The 20608-nt window shown below is 39.1% G+C and overlaps 1 protein-coding gene across 39 annotated transcripts in view; it reads right to left on the minus strand.

Annotated features, from left to right (window-relative positions):
• The window catches only part of LOC139748583 (uncharacterized), a 978916-nt gene that overhangs the window by 491171 nt on the left and 467137 nt on the right, over nt 1-20608 (minus strand). For 26 of the 39 annotated variants that reach the window (XM_071661646.1, XM_071661655.1, XM_071661651.1 and 23 more), the window contains 2 exons: nt 19871-19994; nt 5256-5498 (listed from right to left, as the gene is read on the minus strand). In XM_071661646.1, the coding sequence (XP_071517747.1) occupies nt 5256-5498; nt 19871-19994 (367 nt within the window). The remainder of the gene's footprint in view (nt 1-5255; nt 5499-19870; nt 19995-20608) is intronic. The other 13 variants (XM_071661679.1, XM_071661676.1, XM_071661673.1 and 10 more) reach the window with 1 other exon arrangement.

Consider the following 20608-nt stretch of genomic DNA (forward strand, 5'->3'; position numbering starts at 1 on the left):
GCATTTGAGCTCATATGTAGCAGTGGGATTACTGGGGAGAAAAATTTATTGATAGTAACCCAGAACAAATTTCTATCAAACAGTCCTAGTGTTACTGTGGGTCCTTTAAAAGTCTCTTGCAGCTCAAGGATGCACTACATCCAGTAGCATAAAAATGTTGACTTTGTAGGAGAGAAATTCTTTGATGAGATAGTACATTCAATGGTGCAGCCTCATCAAACATACCTTTTCACTCACTATATAACCTCAAGCAGGGAGAGTATATATATTTAGATGATTTTTGCAGGGAAATAGTGCAAATGACTGGTATATGTATAAAAGAAAGAGGCAAGAGGTCAAGAGAAAGGTGCAAGAGGTGAAACAGAGAGCAAATGAGAGTTGCGGTGAGAGAGTATCATTAAATTTTAGGGAGAATAAAAAGATGTTTTGGAAGGAGGTAAAGTGCGTAAGACGAGAACAAATGGGAACATCAGTGAAGGGGGCAAATGGGGAGGTAACAACAAGTAGTGGTGAAGTGAGAGGGAGATGGAGAGTATCTTGAAGGTTAGTTGAATGTGTTTGATGATAGAGTGGCAGATATAGGGTGTTTTGGTCGAGGTGGAGTGCTAAGTGAGAGGGTCAGGAAGTATGATTTGATAAACAGAGAAGAGGTAGTGAAAGCTTTGCGGAAGATGAAAGCTGGCAAGGCAGCGGAGTGCCAGAGGATTGGTGGAATGCTTGCATGTTGCCATTGTACAAAGGCAAAGGGGATAAAGGTGAGTGTTCATATTACAAAGGTATACGTTTGTTGAGTATTCCTGGGAAATCATATAGGAGGGTACTGATTGAGAGGGTAAAGGAATGTACAGAGCATCAGATTGGAGAAGAGCAGTGTAGTTTCAGAAGTGGTAGAGGATGTGTGGATCAGGTGTTTGCTTTGAAGAGTGTGTGTGAAAAATACTTAGAAAAACAGATGGATTTGTATGTAGTATTTATGGATCTGGAGAAGGCATATGATAAGAGTTGATAGAGATGCTCTGTGGAAGGTATCAAGAGTATATGGTGTGGGTGGTAAGTTGCTAGAAGCAGTGATAAGTTTTTATCGTGGATGTAAGGCATGTGTACGAGTAGGAAGAGAGGAAAGAGATTGGTTCTCAGTGAATGTTGGTTAGTGGCAGGGGTGCATGAAGTCTCCATGGTGGTTTAATTTGTTTATGGATGGGGTTGTTAGGGAGGTGAATGCAAGAGTTTTGGAGAGAGGGCCAAGTATGCAGTCTGTTGTGGACAAGAGGGCTTGGGAAGTGAGTCAGTTGTTGTTCACTGATGATACAGCACTGGTGGCTGATTCAGGTGAGAAACTGCAGAAGTTGGTGAGTGAGTTTGGTAAAAGAAAGAAGAAAGCTAAGAGTAAATGTGAATAAGAGCAAGGTTATTCATTTCAATTGGGAGGTAAGTTTGAATGGAGAAAAACTGGAGGTAGTGAAGTGTTTTAGATATCTGGGAGTGGATTTGGCAGCGGATGGAACAATGGAAGCAGAAGTGAGTCACAGGGTGGGGGTGATGGCAAAGGTTCAGGGAGCGTTGAAGAATGTGTGGAAGGCGAGAACATTATCTCAGAGAGCAAAAATGGGTATGTTTGAAGGAATAGTGGTTCCAACAATGTTATATGGTTGTGAGGCATGGGCTATAGGTAGGGTTGTGCAGAGGAGGGTGGATGTGTTGGAAATGAGATGTTTGAGGACAATATGTGGTGTGAGGTGGTTTGATCGAGAAAGTAGTGAAAGGGTAGGAGAGATGTGTGGCAATAAAAAGAGTGTGTTTGAGAGAGCAGAAGAGGGTGTATTGAAATAATTTGGTCACATGGAGAGAATGAGTGAGGAAAGATTGACCAAGAGGATATATGTGTCAGAGGTGGAGGGAACGAGGAGAAGTGGGAGACCAAATTGGAGGTGGAAGGATGGAGTGAAAAAGATTTTGAGCGATCAGGGCCTGAACATACAGGAGGGTGAAAGTCATGCAAGGAATAGAGTGAATTGGGACGATGTGGTATACTGGGGTCGACGTGCCGTCAATGGATCGAACCAGGGAATGTGAAGCATCTGGGGTAAACCATGGAAAATTTTGTGGGGCCTGGATGTGGAAAGGGAGATGTAGTTTTGGTGCATTACACATGACAGCTAGAAACTTGAGTGTGAACAGATGTGGCCTTTGTTGTCTTTTCCTAGCGCTATTTTGCACGCACGTGGAAGGGAGGGGGGGACCATTTCATGTGTGGTGGGGTGGCGGCGGGAAAGGATGAAGGCAGCATGTAGGAATATGTACATGTATATATATGTATATGTCTGTGTATGCATATGTATGTATACGTTGAAATGTACAGGTATCTATATTTGCATGTATGAGCGTTAAGTATAAACATGTGTATGCGGGTGGGTTGGGCCATTCTTGTGTCCGTTTCCTTGTGCTACCTCGCTAACGTGGGAGACAGCATCAAAATATAATAAATAAATAAACAAATAAATATATAAACATCCAGGCCCCACAAAACTTTCCATGGTTTATCCCAGACGTTTCACATGCCATGATTCAGTCCACTGACAGCACATTGACCCAAGTATACCAAATCGCTCCAATTCACACTATTCCTTGCATGCCTTTCACCCTCCTCCTCTATGTTCAGGCCCCAATCGCTCAAAATCTTTTTCACTCCATCCTTCCACCTCCAATTTCGTCTCCCGCTTCTCCTCGTTCTCTCTACCTCTGACACATATATCCTTTTTGTCAATCTTTCCTCACTCATTCTCTCCATGTGACCAAACCATTTCAATACACCCTCTCCTGCTCTCTCAACCACACTCTTTTTATTACCACACACCTCTCTTACCCTTTCATTATTTACATGATCAAACCAACTCACATGACATACGGTCCTCAAACATTTCATATCCAACACATTCACCCTCCTCAGTTCCAACCTCAGGAGTACTTTCCTTCCTTAAGAGGCTCTTGCAGCACTCAAACAGCTGGCCATGTCCATTGGTTTGCCCAAAAGTCATAAATGTTATGAAGTCCTATGTGCATCTATATGTACAATGCACAGGACATCTAAGGAGTAAGCACCCTGGGTCTTCTTTATGGTAGTTGAATCATGGGCATATAAGGGCTTAGGATATGCTAAAATGGTGTTTGCAGTATTGTAAGGATGGATGATGTCCAGAGTTTAAGCAGACGAGTGCAACTCATGTTTGTCTGGGGGAGTCTGCTTTGTGATGAGTGTACGTCTGATGGACTGGAGTTTACAACTGGGTTATGAAGTTGGTTGTTCAGTGCTTGTTGTGTTATTTCATTATGTATTTATTTGGTCAGTGCTATATTTGTTGTGAGTGGGGGGGGGGATATATATATATATATATATATATATATATATATTTATATATATAGAAGTAACTGAAGTGTGACGCCAGGAAAAACTTATCATTTTCACTTGGGCGATGGTGGTTAGTTATAAAGCACTTTGCTTCTGAGGGGCTCTAGTGGCTGTTGCATAAAACTGGGTGTGTAATTCAAGGATCTTTGTTTCATTGTAATGCTGAGTGTCTAAGGTTGCTAGGCAGCCTGTGATTGTTCTAAATGCTTTGTTCTGGAGGCTTGCAACTTTCTTATATTTGCTTTTGAGAAGGTGGAACATCAGGCAAGTAGATAGAGTTTAAACGGGAGTCAATGAATTGTTTATATTGGCTGTTGAGGGATTCTACTTGCCTAAATCTGGTGCCGGTTAGTCTTCTGAAGGCAATTAGTTTATGTGCTGCTTTTGTGTTGATGATATTTGAGTGAGGAGTGAATGTCATGTGATGCCTAAAGAAGTTAATGTTCTGCTCAGTGGGAGAGACTGTCCATTCAGGTGACTGGAAGTGTAAGATGGATTCTTGTCTGTCTGGGCTTAAAAAAGTAACTGAAGACTTCTGCAGTGATGCAGACATTCTGTCCTGGCTGAACCATTATCCTTCTTGTGTAATGCAATTCTGCATATCTAATGTAGTTAATGTGGTGTCATAGTGTTCTGATGTGAGTGCGAGGTCATCAGCATACAAAAGGGCTTTAATGTTGAGGTTTGTCCAAGGAAATGGGATGGTGTGATGGAAAAGATTGAAGACAGTTGGAGAAAGAAATGCTCCTTAGGGAACTCCACTGTGGAATTTCAGTGCTTTAGAAGTGAAGCCATTGGCCACTGTGAGAGACTAAGGCATGGCTGCTGGCTGTGATGTTGGCTCACCACTCTTAAATACTGTCATGCAGGATAATGTTAAGTATCTTTTGTGTGAGGATGTCTATTGCTATTAACATTGTTGATATCTATTGCCACTAGTACAGTGTAAGAGGGGGCTTGTGGCTGGCTGAATCTATCTAGGATATGTTGTGGGAGCTCAGAGTGTAGTGTGGTGATAGTATGTTTGGGTTTGAAGCCATTCTGTTAGGGTGAAAGTGGGATGTTTTGTTTGATTCTGCTGTGGATCATTTTCCAGGGTTTGAATACTGGGGACAGAAGTAATACATCCCGCATAAAAAAAGGGGGAGTTGGGTGGTTTGGAGGGTTTTACAACTGGTATCACGTTGACAAGTTTCCAGATATTAGGTACTTGTTGTGTAGCCAGGAGTAGTTGAAGATATATGCAAGTGGTCGGACTGTAAATGGGCCATAGTGTTTTATAAGATCGATATGTTGTCTGGGCTTGTAGCAGGAGAATAATTAAGGCTTTTATTGCATTATTTGTATCTGTGGGAGTGAAGGGTGAGTGGGCAGTTGTTTCTGGATGGTTTTTGTGTAGGTTTTTCATGACCTTGTCTTGGGGAGTGAAGGGCGAGTGGGCAGTTTTTTTCTGGATGGTTTTTGTGTAGGTTTTTCATGACCTTGTTTTGGGGTGTATTTGTGAGTGTGTATGTGTTCATATCCAGACTCTATGTATCTTCATAAAACGCGCTTCTTTGTTGTAATACTCAGCTTCAGACATTATTGAAAAACCTATTCCATAAGTAGCCATCTTTTATAGGAAAACTGATATCAAATTAATAATTTTATCTATTAAATACCAATCCTTTAAATTCTAAAGAGGTTAGTAAAGATCACTGCAGTAAAGATGCATTAGTGGGTTGTAAAAAGAAACTGAATTTTGATAAACACATGTAAATGAAACCACTTTCAGAGGCAAATAAAAACAATACTCTCTACTTCACCAAGTAAATCTCTTCTGGAGACACACACAATGCTAAGGACATACCCTTCCCACCCATTGAGAATCTCTGCAGCCTTCTCAGTTACAGATGTGACCTGGCCTTGGGAGGCCTGGTCTTGCTTGTTCTGCACAGGAATTTGCTTCAGTGGGATAGGCTGAAGGGATTCTTGATTCTTTTGTGCAGACAACTGAGGAGCCAACTTGGTCTGGATGATCTGAGGCTCAATTTGAGACTCAATCATTGCTGAGTCAATGGTTGTGTTGAGAGTTGTGTTCAGAGACTCTGGCCTACCAACCCCAAAACCATATAATTATTCATCTTTACTACTATACTTTCTTTTTTATTTCGAGTAATTTTGTTTTCATACTGCACAAGTTTTACATCTAAACTGCTCTGAAAATTCAAACAGAGGAATCACTATTCAACTTTTCAAGGATTTAATATAAGTATATAAAAATTCCACTAAAGAGTACACTAAAGCAAAGATCAAATAATGAGAAAAAAACTTTTTTTATTCTTTTTTTTTTTCAAAGTTCAAACTCAAACATCAAATCAAAAATCACTCAGTTTCACCAAACAAAACCTAAGTTACTCTTCAAATTTCTCCCTCACGTCTTGGTTCTTATATATACCTATATATTTCCGTATTTCAAGTTCTTGCCTTACACACTTTACAATTTATTGAAAGTGATACTCCATCTGAAAAGTCACTAAAAAGTAACTAAGAATGCAACAAAACGTCACTAAAAAAAGTCCTCTAAAACAAGAGGATATATATTTTCCATTGTGTATCGGTACACACATATGATAATATACATACACATGGGAAATGGCGAATAGTATGAAAAATATATATATATATATATATATATATATATATATATATATATATATATATATATATATATATATAATTATGGATCTGGAGAAGGCATATGATAGAGTTGATAGAGATGCTCTGTGGAAGGTATTAAGAATATATGGTGTGGGAGGAAAGTTGTTAGAAGCAGTGAAAAGTTTTTATCGAGGATGTAAGGCATGTGTACGTGTAGGAAGAGAGGAAAGTGATTGGTTCTCAGTGAATGTAGGTTTGCAGCAGGGGTGTGTGATGTCTCCATGGTTGTTTAATTTGTTTATGGATGGCGTTGTTAGGGAGGTAAATGCAAGAGTTTTGGAAAGAGGGGCAAGTATGAAGTCTGTTGGGGATGAGAGAGCTTGGGAAGTGAGTCAGTTGTTGTTCGCTGATGATACAGCGCTGGTGGCTGATTCATGTGAGAAACTGCAGAAGCTGGTGACTGAGTTTGGAAAAGTGTGTGGAAGAAGAAAGTTAAGAGTAAATGTGAATAAGAGCAAGGTTATTAGGTACAGTAGGGTTGAGGGTCAAGTCAATTGGGAGGTGAGTTTGAATGGAGAAAAACTGGAGGAAGTGAAGTGTTTTAGATATCTGGGAGTGGATCTGGCAGCGGATGGAACCATGGAAGCGGAAGTGGATCATAGGGTGGGGGAGGGGGCGAAAATTCTGGGGGCCTTGAAGAATGTGTGGAAGTCGAGAACATTATCTCGGAAAGCAAAAATGGGTATGTTTGAAGGAATAGTGGTTCCAACAATGTTGTATGGTTGCGAGGCGTGGGCTATGGATAGAGTTGTGCGCAGGAGGATGGATGTGCTAGAAATGAGATGTTTGAGGACAATGTGTGGTGTGAGGTGGTTTGATCGAGTAAGTAACGTAAGGGTAAGAGAGATGTGTGGAAATAAAAAGAGCGTGGTTGAGAGAGCAGAAGAGGGTGTTTTGAAGTGGTTTGGGCACATGGAGAGGATGAGTGAGGAAAGATTGACCAAGAGGATATATGTGTCGGAGGTGGAGGGAACAAGGAGAAGAGGGAGACCAAATTGGAGGTGGAAAGATGGAGTGAAAAAGATTTTGTGTGATCGAGGCCTGAGCATGCAGGAGGGTGAAAGGAGGGCAAGGAATAGAGTGAATTGGAGCGATGTGGTATACCGGGGTTGACGTGCTGTCAGTGGATTGAAGCAGGGCATGTGAAGCGTCTGGGGTAAACCATGGAAAGCTGTGTAGGTATGTATATTTGCCTGTGTGGATGTATGTATATACATGTGTATGGGGGGGGTTGGGCCATTTCTTTCGTCTGTTTCCTTGCGCTACCTCGCAAACGCGGGAGACAGCGACAAAGTATAATGAAAAAAAAAAAATAAATATCCCTGGGGATAGGGGAGAAAGAATACTTCCCATGTATTCCCTGCGTGTCATAGAAGGCAACTAAAAGGGAAGGGAGCAGGGGGCTGGAAATCCTCCCCTCTCATTTTTTTTTTTTTTTTCAATTTTCCAAAAGAAGGAACAGAGAGGGGGGCCAGGTGAGGATGTTCCCTCTGAGGCCCAGTCCTCTGTTCTTGGCGCTACCTTGCTGGTGCGGGAAATGGTGAATAGTATGAAAAAAAAAAAATATATATATATATATATATATATATATATATATATATATATTTTTTTTTTTAATTTTCCAAGGGAAGGAACAGAGAGGGGGGCCGGGTGAGGATGTTCCCTCAAAGGCCCAGTCCTCTGTTCTTGGCGCTACCTTGCTAATGCGGGAAATGGTGAATGATATATATATATATATATAAAAAAAAAAAAAATATATATATTTTTTGTTTGTCGCTGTCTCCCGTGTTTGCGAGGTAGCGCAAGGAAACAGACGAAAGAAATGGCCCAACCCACCCCCATACACATGTATATACATACGTCCACACACGCAAATATACATACCTACACAGCTTTCCATGGTTTACCCCAGACACTTCACATGCCCTGATTCAATCCACTGACAGCACGTCAACCCTGGTATACCACATCGATCCAATTCACTCTATTCCTTGCCCTCCTTTCACCCTCCTGCATGTTCAGGCCCCGATCACACAAAATCTTTTTCACTCCATCTTTCCACCTCCAATTTGGTCTCCCTCTTCTCCTCGTTCCCTCCACCTCCGACACATATATCCTCTTGGTCAATCTTTCCTCACTCATTCTCTCCATGTGCCCAAACCATTTCAAAACACCCTCTTCTGCTCTCTCAACCACGCTCTTTTTATTTCCACACATCTCTCTTACCCTTACGTTACTTACTCGATCAAACCACCTCACACCACACATTGTCCTCAAACATCTCATTTCCAGCACATCACCCTCCTGCACACAACTCTATCCATAGCCCATGCCTCGCAACCATACAACATTGTTGGAACCACTATTCTTTCAAACATACCCATTTTTGCTTTCCGAGGTAATGTTCTCGACTTCCAAACATTCTTCAAGGCTCCTAGGATTTTCGCCCCCTCCCCCACCTTATGATTCACTTCCGCTTCCATGGTTCCATCCGCTGCCAGATCCACTCCAAGATATCTAAAACACTTTACTTCCTCCAGTTTTTCTCCGTTCAAACTTACCTCCCAATTGACTTGACCCTCAACCCTACTGTACCTAATAACCTTGCTCTTATTCACATTTACTCTTAACTTTCTTCTTTCACACACTTTACCAAACTCAGTCACCAGCTTCTGCAGTTTCTCACATGAATCAGCCACCAGCGCTATGTCATCAGCGAACAACAACTGACTCACTTCCCAAGCTCTCTCATCCACAACAGACTTCATACTTGCCCCTCTTTCCAAAACTCTTGCATTCACCTCCCTAACAACCCCATCCATAAACAAATTAAACAACCATGGAGACATCACACACCCCTGCCGCAAACCTACATTCACTGAGAACCAATCACTTTCCTCTCTTCCTACACGTACACATGCCTTACATCCTCAATAAAAACTTTTCACTGCTTCTAACAACTTGCCTCCCACACCATATATTCTTAATACCTTCCACAGAGCATCTCTATCAACTCTATCATACGCCTTCTCCAGATCCATAAATGATACATACAAATCCATTTGCTTTTCTAAGTATTTCTCACATACATTCTTCAAAGCAAACACCTGATCCACACATCCTCTACCACTTCTGAAACCACACTGCTCTTCCTCAATCTGATGCTCTGTACATGCCTTCACCCTCTCAATCAATACCCTCCCATATAATTTACCAGGAATACTCAACAAACTTATACCTCTGTAATTTGAGCACTCACTCTTATCCCCTTTGCCTTTGTACAATGGCACTATGCACGCATTCCGCCAATCCTCAGGCACCTCACCATGAGTCATACATACATTAAATAACCTTATCAACCAGTCAACAATACAGTCACCCCCTTTTTTAATAGATTCCACTGCAATACCATCCAAACCTGCTGCCTTGCTGGCTTTCATCTTCCGCAAACCTTTTACTACGTCTTCTCTGTTTACCAAATCATTTTCCCTAACCCTCTCACTTTGCACACCACCTCGACCAAAACACCCTATATCTGCCACTCTATCATCAAACACATTCAACAAACCTTCAAAACACTCACTCCATCTCCTCACATCACCACTACTTGTTATCACCTCCCCATTAGCGCCCTTCACTGAAGTTCCCACTTGCTCCCTTGTCTTACGCACTTTATTTACCTCCTTCCAGAACATCTTTTAATTCTCCCTAAAATTTAATAATACTCTCTCACCCCAACTCTCAATGTGCCCTCTTTTTCACCTCTTGCACCTTTCTCTTGACTTCCTGTCTCTTTCTTTTATACATCTCCCACTCAATTGCATTTTTTCCCTGCAAAAATCGTCCAAATGCCTCTCTCTTCTCTTTCATTAATAATCTTGCTTCTTCATTCCAACACTCACTACCCTTTCTAATCAACCCACCTCCAACGCTTCTCATGCCACAAGCATCTTTTGCGCAATCCATCACTGATTCCCTAAATACATCCCATTCCTCCCCCACTCCCCTTACTTCCATTGTTCTCACCTTTTTCCATTCTGTACTCAGTCTCTCCTGGTACTTCCTCACACAAGTCTCCTTCCCAAGCTCACTTACTCTCACCACCCTCTTCACCCCAACATTCACTCTTCTTTTCTGAAAACCCATACAAATCTTCACCTTAGCCTCCACAAGATAATGATCAGACATCCCTCCAGTTGCACCTCTCAGCACATTAACATCCAAAAGTCTCTCTTTCGCGCACCTGTCAATTAACACGTAATCCAATAACGCTCTCTGACCATCTCTCCTACTTACATTCGTATACTTATGTATACTCGCTTTTTAAACCAGGTATTCCCAATCACCAGTCCTTTTTCAGCACATAAATCTACAAGCTCTTCACCATTTCCATTTACAACACTGAACACCCCATGTATACCAATTATTCCCTCAACTGCCACATTACTCACCTTTGCATTCATATCACCCATCACTATAACCTGGTCGCGTGCATCAAAACCACTAACACACTCATTCAGCTGCTCCCAAAACACTTGCCTCTCATGATCTTTCTTCTCATGCCCAGGTGCATATGCACCAATAATCACCCATCCCTCTCCATCAACTTTCAGTTTTACCCATATTAATCGAGATATTTATATTTTTTTCATACATATTCGCCACTTCCTGCATTAGGAACAGAGGAGTGAGTCTTAAGAGGGAATATCCCCACTTGGCCCCCTTCCCTGTTCCTCAAAAAAAAAAAAAAGGATGGGAGGATTTCCAGCCCCCGTTCCCTCCCCTTTTAGTCGCCTTCTACGACATGCAGGGAATACCTGGGAAGTATTCTTTCTCTCCATCCCTAGGGATAATATATTATCCAAACATTCATTTAATACTTTCATCTGTATTTTAGTGTTCAATATCATTGGAATAATAAAACACTTCGGAGAAAAGGCTACCCATATTTTGTAATTCTTTGCATTACACCTGTTAACAGTCTTATAAAATCTACAAATCTCATTAAGTGTATAGGAGCAAACATATTTACAGACACCAAATCCCAATAAGCATACTGAAAAAGCTTATGAGCAGAAAGCTTTAGCCATATGTAGCTAGTTAAAAGCACTCTAGTCTTAACTTCAAAAGTTTATCCAATTTCCATGAGCAAGAGGGTGATTTCTTGAATAATTTCAAAAATACCCAATCCTTAAATGCTGAAGAACTGAAAGCAGAAATGTTATCAAAAGTCATCCAAAGGATGAAAACCATAAATAAGATCAAGAGAAACAGTTATCAAGCCCAGCAGTGTTTAGATATTAGTAATGTTTACAATCTAAACAAAATTCTTTATCATCATAGCATCTACTGATGCTCAAGATCTGATTATCTAAAGCCTCCTCATCTGGATCTCTTGAGTGGAAACAAAAAGGCTAGATTCATCTCAGTAAACCGGGTTCATTTAGGAGAATTTAAAGAATAATCAATCACAACACTGCATACCATATAAAATAATATATATATCCCAGACGGAAATTGCTAGCTCTCTTTCATAAGAAGGTTCTATAAGAAAGCAAACACAGTACAATATTCTTTGGGGTATACAAAGTCAGTTCCTTTCCCATATTCATGTTAGTTACAGGTGCAATAGCATAAAAGTTTGTAAAGATATGTATTAACTGAAAAAACACAAGAATATAAAGTACTGTAAAACAACAGAACATAAACCAATGCAGAAACATAAATATAAAATCAAAGTACTGTGCTGCAGTGAAAATGCGAGTTTTGAAATTTGAAAAACCTGTTCTTTCCAAGGTGGTGCTCTGCAAGCATGATATAAATATGTAAATGAGCTGTCTAAGAGCCTGTCACTCTCATTCTTAGTGAGGAGGCAGTAGCCTATGATTCCCCTTTACAAACATATCAATGGTATTTGCAGACACTACTTATTTTCCCAATCTGCCCTTGTCCAACCACCAAGACTGATGTCGCTGACTTTTCTCTCACCAACCACTTGGTGCTCACATTATTCACAGACTAAGGGCACTAGCCCTAACTGGTCACAGAAGTAAAAGGTTTTTCAAAATAAAAGGATGGGGAGAAAAGGGCAGGATGACAAAACCAGGAAAAACTGCTTGCTGTAAATGCCTCACAGAAAAAAAATTTTCAATTTCAAAACCTCATTTCTATCCTCTGTGGTTTATTCTCCCAGCATGACAGTATACCCTATTGAAGGAGGAGGGTAAGAGAAAATCCCTGAAATAATCAAACTTCAAAGAAAAAAAGCCTTAGTTGGTAAACTGAAACGCAATTGGAAATTGATTCTAATGAAGGTGAAATTCCCAAGTTTATGCTATACTTTATTTCATATCTAAACAAAACTAGGGTTACGTTAATCTAAAGCCAAAAAAGACAGTGAAATTCACTAACTTTTCTCCCTCAGTCCAAAGCTAAAAGAGAGTTTATGCAAGATGTCAAGTGGTAACTGTCTGAAAAAATATTCTGTAAAAAGTCTTAGACTGAAAAACTCCAACCTGATCTGTTTCAAAAAAAGAAAATCAGTAAAAATCAAAGAAGTTCTTGAAAGGCACTTTCAAAGGCAATAGAGCAACTATCATTATGTGGTGACAAAGGCTACAGATCTATAAGAAAACAGAAGTCCAGTATGAAAAAAAAGTTTTCAAGAAAAAGAGAAAGGTATTTCTGGCCAATCTCCATGTACTTAGTAGAAGTAATATCATTATGTAAAAGATCAAATGTTATCATGCTCCATCAGGCACTGAAGTTTGAAAAAGTAAATTATACATACAAGGCAGAAATAGAAGGCCTTCAAAAATGAGAGAGAGAGAGAGAGAGAGAGAGAGAGAGAGAGAGAGAGAGAGAGAGAGAGAGGAGAGAGAGAGAGAGAGAGAGAGAGAGAGAGAGAGAGAGAGAGAGAGAGAGAGAGAGAGAGAGAGAGAGAGAGAGAGAGAATAACCCAGGATGTATGGTACAAATGAAGGCACCTCTGGTATAAGTGTGTTCTTCCACTATGGCCTACCTGTGTCACTAAACTTAAGGGAAACTAATTATTTGAGAACTCCCTTTTCCACCAGAAAAATTTGGTGAAAAGAAGATTTAGTTGCAAAAACTTCCAGATGTGGATAGGGGATCTGTACTAAATCCTTACTTCCAAAGCTGTGGTTTCAGTGCATTATACATGACAGCTAGAAACTGGATTTTTTTTTTTTTTTTTCATACTATTCGCTATTTCCCGCGATAGCGAGGTAGCGTTAAGAACAGAGGACTGGGCCTTTGAGGGAATATCCTCACCTGGACCTCTTCTCTGTTCCTTCTTTTGGAAAATTAAAAGAAAAAAAAAACGAGAGGGGAGGATTTCCAGCCCCCCGCTCCCTTCCCTTTTAGTCGCCTTCTACGACACGCAGGGAATACGTGGGAAGTATTCTTTCTCCCCTATCCCCAGGGAAACTGGATGTAAGAGAATAAAAAAAGTTTCTGTACCTGTTACTGACAATACCTTGCTAACATGGGAAAAGACGAACAAGTGGGAAAAGAGAAACTTTCAAATCAGGGGAAGGAAATAAATCAGAAGTAACACACTTGTTCGGGTTGCCAAGAAACCCAATTCAAGTGTCAGACTATGAAAGAGAACAACCACCTAAAGAGTTACTTTTAATAATGACTTCCATGAAAACGACTAATCTGCATAGGTCATCTGCTATGACAAAAGCATACTCCCTGTAGAAGAAGCTCAGAGAAAAGAGCCTCTGAACACAGTCAGGCAGAGACTCTTACCACTAGCTTTAAGAAAAGCAAGGATTGCAAGTGTCTTGTGCATGAATTAGTTATTGGACCATCACAGCATGTTTAAAAATTTTAGAATAAAATTCTAAACCCCAGCAAAGGAAGCTATTGGAGTTGAAAAAAGTATGGTCCCAACATTTCCTTAATGAGGAAAAGACAGAACCCCTTCCAAAATCCCCACTAAATAATGTTAAGAATGGGAAAACCATCCTGATTCAAAGGGTCAGCCTAAAACCAAATTAGTAATCCTTTAGCCTGCAGCCTTGCCAAGTCATGCATAAGACTACAAAATGATCTTCATGAGATGTTACTCTAAGTTGGGATATCCAGGTTTGGGAATGCAAGGCAATCAATAACATTTTAACTGTGAGATGTCTTCAGGAAGACAAAAAAATGCCAGTCTTGGTGTTCCAGCGAATTCTAAGCCATATAAGGATCTTGCCGGAACTGAGGAGTCCAGGATCCAAGGCTTTCGTCTGCCTCATTCCTTCTTGTAAGGTAACACTCAAACTGAAGGGCTATGAACAAACCAGAAGGTCTCACTGTACTTCCAAGCCTGGATACTAAGTGAAGGATAGAAACTTACTTAAACTTGGATGTTAGGAATGTGCAAGAGGCATTCCTATGATTAGGCTAAATGATCTGTACCTAATCTTTAGATACAGCATATGCTTTGTAATTGATCATCAAGAGTATGATCTCTTCTCCTTACCTGTCAGGTCTGTGCCACAACTGAAAGCCAAATCTTCCTTGTATTGAGAATTATCATTAAGTGCCAAAACACAATCTAAGAAAGCTTGTTTTTCTTGTTTATTACACACTAAAATTCAAAATAATCAAATAATTTACTAGAAAACTCATGACCAGACTGGGTCCTAGCTGATTCTAATAAAAGGGACTAGTGCATAACTGGCAAAACTTCCAAATTCAAATGTCCCAAAGTCAAAAGTCTCAAATTCACATTCAAAATGACCTTTCTACATTTTTCTCATTCTTTTTAACCAAGTCAGCTTAGATGATGTGCATCCCTCCTAGTTCACAAACTGCAACATTCTGGTGATAAAATGATAGGGCAAATTGTATTTCTTACATAGTTTTTGTACAAAGTTCTCTCTAAGAGGTTTTCACCTTATAACTGATCTGATTCTACACATTCAGAAAGTCATGGGAGAAAATAGGTGAAATACATGAAAGTCATGCATCCTCCCAAACATTACAGATCGTGTTCATTCCAAAACATTCAAACTGTAATAATATGTAATAAAAAGATGTATATTGTATTTGTCATATACTTTTCTACACAATTCTCTTCAACAGGTTCTTGCCACATGAATGAATCAATAACCAACTGCATATCAAGAAAAATATAAGGGATAAAGATGAAGGCAGACTGGGAGTGACAAAACCAGAAAAACTGAAAACTGTATGTCAAAACTAGCCAAAACTTACAATATCACAGTGAATGCCATCAAAATTGCCAAAGTCATGCTTAAATAAGTTTGTAAAATAATGATTGAAAAAAATATTTGTAGGCAATAAAAGATAAAAAAAAATCATTTTCCCTTAATTGTCTTACCAAATTGGTCTCCCAAACACAAAAATACATCTTTCATACAAAATTAGCAAATTCATCTATATATCTGATGCCCATTCTCTTCAGGAACCCCTGTCATAGGAGGTGGCTGCAGCAAAATAGTAAAGTAGTAAAAAAGAAAAAACTTCCTTATGAAGTAAAAGAACATCATATAAGAATAATAAAACAACTATGAAACACAAGATACTGTTTTCAACTTAACCATAAAACAACTAAGAAACACAAGATACTGTTTTCAACTTAACCAGAGAGAAATGAAAAAACTGTGGTGGGAGTGTACTGTAATAGATTTCTTCCCAACTATTTTCTCTAACATTCTTTAACATGAGTATGAACATCATATCGTTCATCAGGTAAGCGCCTTCAAAAGACAATCTTAAAGAAAACTATATGAAAATGTAATTTCATATACTGCATCTTAAATGCACTGAATTGAACACCACCACTAGCGATCAGTAGAAGGTACAAGCTCCGTCTATTTCCCATATTTTCTCCAATAAATATTTTGGTAATGTAGGTAATTATCAATTCATACACTAGGTTTTTTTTTTTTTTTTTCATACTTTGTCGCCGTCTCCCGCATTTGCGAGGTAGCGCAAGGAAACAGACGAAAGAAATGGCCCAACCCACCCCCATACACATGTATATACATACGTCCACACACGCAAATATACATACCTACACAGCTTTCCATGGTTTATCCCAGACGCTTCACATGCCTTGATTCAATCCACTGACAGCACGTCAGCCCCGGTATACCACATCGCTCCAATTCACTCTGTTCCTTGCCCTCCTTTCACCCTCCTGCATGTTCAGGCCCCGATCACACAAAATCTTTTTCACTCCATCTTTCCCCCTCCAATTTGGTCTCCCTCTTCTCCTTGTTCCCTCCACCTCCGACACATATATCCTCTTGGTCAATCTTTCCTCACTCATCCTCTCCATGTGCCCAAACCACTTCAAAACACCCTCTTCTGCTCTCTCAACCACGCTCTTTTTATTTCCACACATCTCTCTTACCCTTACGTTACTCACTCGATCAAACCACCTCACACCACACATTGTCCTCAAACATCTCATTTCCAGCACATCCATCCTCCTGCGCACAACTCTATCCATAGCCCACGCCTCGCAACCATACAACATTGTTGGAACCACTATTCCTTCAAACATACCCATTTTTGCTTTCCGAGATAATGTTCTCGACTTCCACACATTCTTCAAGGCCCCCAGAATTTTCGCCCCCTCCCCCACCCTATGATCCACTTCCGCTTCCATGGTTCCATCCGCTGCCAGATCCACTCCCAGATATCTAAAACACTTCACTTCCTCCAGTTTTTCTCCATTCAAACTCACCTCCCAATTGACTTGACCCTCAACCCTACTGTACCTAATAACCTTGCTCTTATTCACATTTACTCTTAACTTTCTTAGGTATGAACCTAAAAAAGAACTGCATACAAAAGAAAATCTGAAAAGTAAAATTTACCATATCACTTAATCAACTTTATGTTGAATGTTTGTAAGCAAAGGCATGTAGCGCTATGTTGGTAAGAATTCTATTTTGATATGACAAAAAGTCTGAAGAGAACTGATATATAACAGAATAACATACTGTATACCATCCAATTTTCCTAAGTGGCATTTAAATGAGAATGTATAACAATGTCTGATATAACATCGTGCAGGAAAAGATTTGATGTCAAACGAAAAACAAAATTATTGTGCCCTAATGCTATCATCAGACTGGTCTCCCAAACAAGAAAATACATCTTAAATGCTGAAATATTACAGTAGTAAAAAACAATTTCTCTGATGAACTGAAAAAACATAAAGAGTAGTCAACCAAAAACAGCAATAAGTCCTCAACTTCCCTTTTGAAAAATAAAAGAAACTTGTAGTGAGAATGTTTTGGTGAAGATATCTTACCAATATGGACACATCTTCCTTGTCTATTTTCTCTTCCATTTATCTAAAAATGTAAAGATTATTAATTCAATCATTCAGAAAGAACCTTCTGAAAAGAACTGTGTAGAAAAATATATGAAGAATATCCAGAACCTTCACTTCACTGTGAAGGGGTATATGCACAATCACCACGGGAAAGTCCTCTCTATTCTTTTCTCTTTCCAGTGGCGATTGTGCGTATGAAGAATATAACAAAATATATCATAATATGGTTATGTATCATTTTAAACTTGAATGTTCTAAAGTGAACATCATTAATAATGATCAGTAGAAGGTACAACCCCCATTCATTTCATACATTTTCTCCAATAATTATGAATTATGAATTCATCCACTCGGTCAGAACCTATCAATAAGAATTGCGTTCAAATTTTTCCAAAATTCAAACTCTCCTTTGTCCCAAGCCACTAGAAATTTGGAATGTTTACCTGTTCCTGTAAATGCATTTCAACTGCAACTGGGAGACTCATGATATAGAAAAAGAACATAAACCTTGAGAGATAACAACTGCCTTAAATCTACACATCTTGATTTTCACATGTCAACATCTTGTTCATCATATTTCAAAAGTCATAGATGAATTATCTCAGGGTTGTTTCAAAAGTGAAAAACAAAATTGAATGACTCATTTTTCTAGTTTGGTCCTTAGATCCTATCTCCACTTGGATGACTGGAAAGTAAAAAAAAAATACAAATATTCTGCTTGGTGATAAGGCCCCTACAAAAGCGAGAAGTATGACAAAATAAGTAAGAATGGTGAAGAAATATGATGTCTGAGGGTGCAGTAACATTAAGCAAGTGCAATGTGAAATATCTGCATATGATATTGTATCTTTATTCCTGATCTTACAATAAAAACTATGAATAAAATGCAAATTCTGAATTTACAGTATCAGTAAATAATATTTATAACCTACATTTTATTCAAAATCAAGCGAATAACCTAGTCTTAATTTTCACTTGTAGAGAACACCGTGTCATACATGAAAAAAAGAATAAAAGGGTTTAAATAAAATTTTTAGCAAAACAAAACTTAAAGTATAAAATCTGCCAGTTAACATCCCTTACTACATTTCTGTTAATTTTTAAACTGCAACATAAATCATTTGATCATTTACAGTCAACTATGACATCCATCACACAAGACAAGATTTCCATGCCAGTGTTTTAAAGTGCATGCCTAGTTTAACATTCATAAACCAAATCACATGTCCCAGTAGGCCTCTTAACTCTTGCTACACATCACTCATGCCCTCAGTCACCATTTCCCAGTACCATTTAATGCTTTTTCAGTGATGCAGGTAGTGTGCAGGTGAAGTTTAGCACAAAGATGAGTGTTAGGTATTCACAAGCTTTATAATAATTTTTGGATAACCTTGTTTACTCTCTTTACATCAGTTACTCACTTGTTCTATTCTCTGGACACCTTATCCACAACATTTATCATACAATATCAGTACACAATCAACTCTAACGCCCATTACCTTAGACAGAATTTTCAGTTTCAAAAATTGCATAGAAACTTCAAGACTCCACTCACTTTCTGCTCCTTTCTCCACCCTTGCTATACACAACTAACTCCTCTCTCACATTACCAGTTACACACTGAGGCATCAGCTGAGTGGCAGACACTCATTTTAAAGGGTTAAAGGAATAAATGTCCACAAAGAAGCATCAGGTTCTTGTGAGGTTAATTATAAATCCTGATCTGATAGGTAGGTCTAAGAAATTTTGGGGTTCAATTAACATTCATTCTTGGGAGATTTTACAAGTTCAATGGAAATAGTCAATTTGTACATATGTAAGGGGTCCTTTGCCAAAGAACTGCACATCATTAAAGTAGCCTCTGAAGTAGAAGCCTATATTAAGAGGTCTTCCATTAAAATTCTACTAGCTAAGCACTTGCCTCTGATTAAAAAAAAAAAGAATGCCGATGATTAGATCACAATGAAATTGTTTGCAATACCTCACAAATGTTTTTCTATCACAATGAAACTATTCATGATACCTCACAAACGTTTTTTCTAAGAAAATATACACACATAAATTCTTATCTATCTATATCTCTGATGATGGTTCCCTCCTGGAACTCCCTCAAGGGGTGACCATGGCAAAAATGTCTCTATGACTGGTGAATTCCAGTCCTGCTTCTTAGCCTGTAATGCCTCACCCTTAACAAGAAACTGACACAGGGTAACTCTAGCTCAGTGTTTACAGAGGCTTCTACCAACTACTTCTATTCACGTAATAATGTCCCTAACCAAAATGAAAACTAATATGAAAGTGCCAACAAGCACAACTCTATCTATTAACATAAAAGTATGTGAAAAATTTTATATTAAGCTAGCAAAGCATATGCTGTACTGTAACTGCACCCCAGACTGTAAAGCAGACACAAAAGTAAGCAATTAACTTACCCTGCAAGAATGGGAGTTTTGGCCACATCTACATTGTCAGATGGATAGTGAGCTGTGAACTGGACATACTGTTGTTCCTTTAGATGTTGTGGACTCAACTGATCTGCTGGAGCCACTGGTGGAGCTACAAGAAAAAAAATGGGGAAAACTTGATTCTAGAAAATAAAAAAAAAAACTAATAAAGGCACAAAGAAATCTGACTGGCAAATAGACACGTGTGTCCTAAAAACAAGGGGAACTCAACCAGTCAATAAGAACTTACTATTCATTGACATGACATGAATATTATGAAGCTTCAAATCACTACCCTATATCATGAACGTTAATCATCCATTTCATATTTCTAAGACAACACATTCTGGATTTGTTATCTAACTCTTAAAAGCCAGGAATCACTGTATGTGGACTTTGTGGCCAGTGTCAGGGGGCACCACAGAAAATCTAATGTTCACAATTTTTCTTTTAAGCCCACCAAAATTTTGACATTTTTATGGCTGATACACCTTGCCATGGTCAGTGTAAGTGCTATTTACCTAACTACCATTAATTGGAGGGAATTCTGGTGTGTAAAAATGTATTTGTATGTAACTCTAAGTGAATAATAATATGTAAATGTAAATATGTGCAAAGAGTAACAATATATAATGAAGTGCAGTTTAGAGAATCTGCATCACAAGGCTTACCATCACTCGCTGTACCTACGCTTTCCACCATCACCCATCCACTGCCTCTGCCAGG

This window comes from Panulirus ornatus, chromosome 5, assembly GCF_036320965.1.
Source record: "Panulirus ornatus isolate Po-2019 chromosome 5, ASM3632096v1, whole genome shotgun sequence".
In the NCBI taxonomy this organism is placed as follows: domain Eukaryota; kingdom Metazoa; phylum Arthropoda; class Malacostraca; order Decapoda; family Palinuridae; genus Panulirus; species Panulirus ornatus.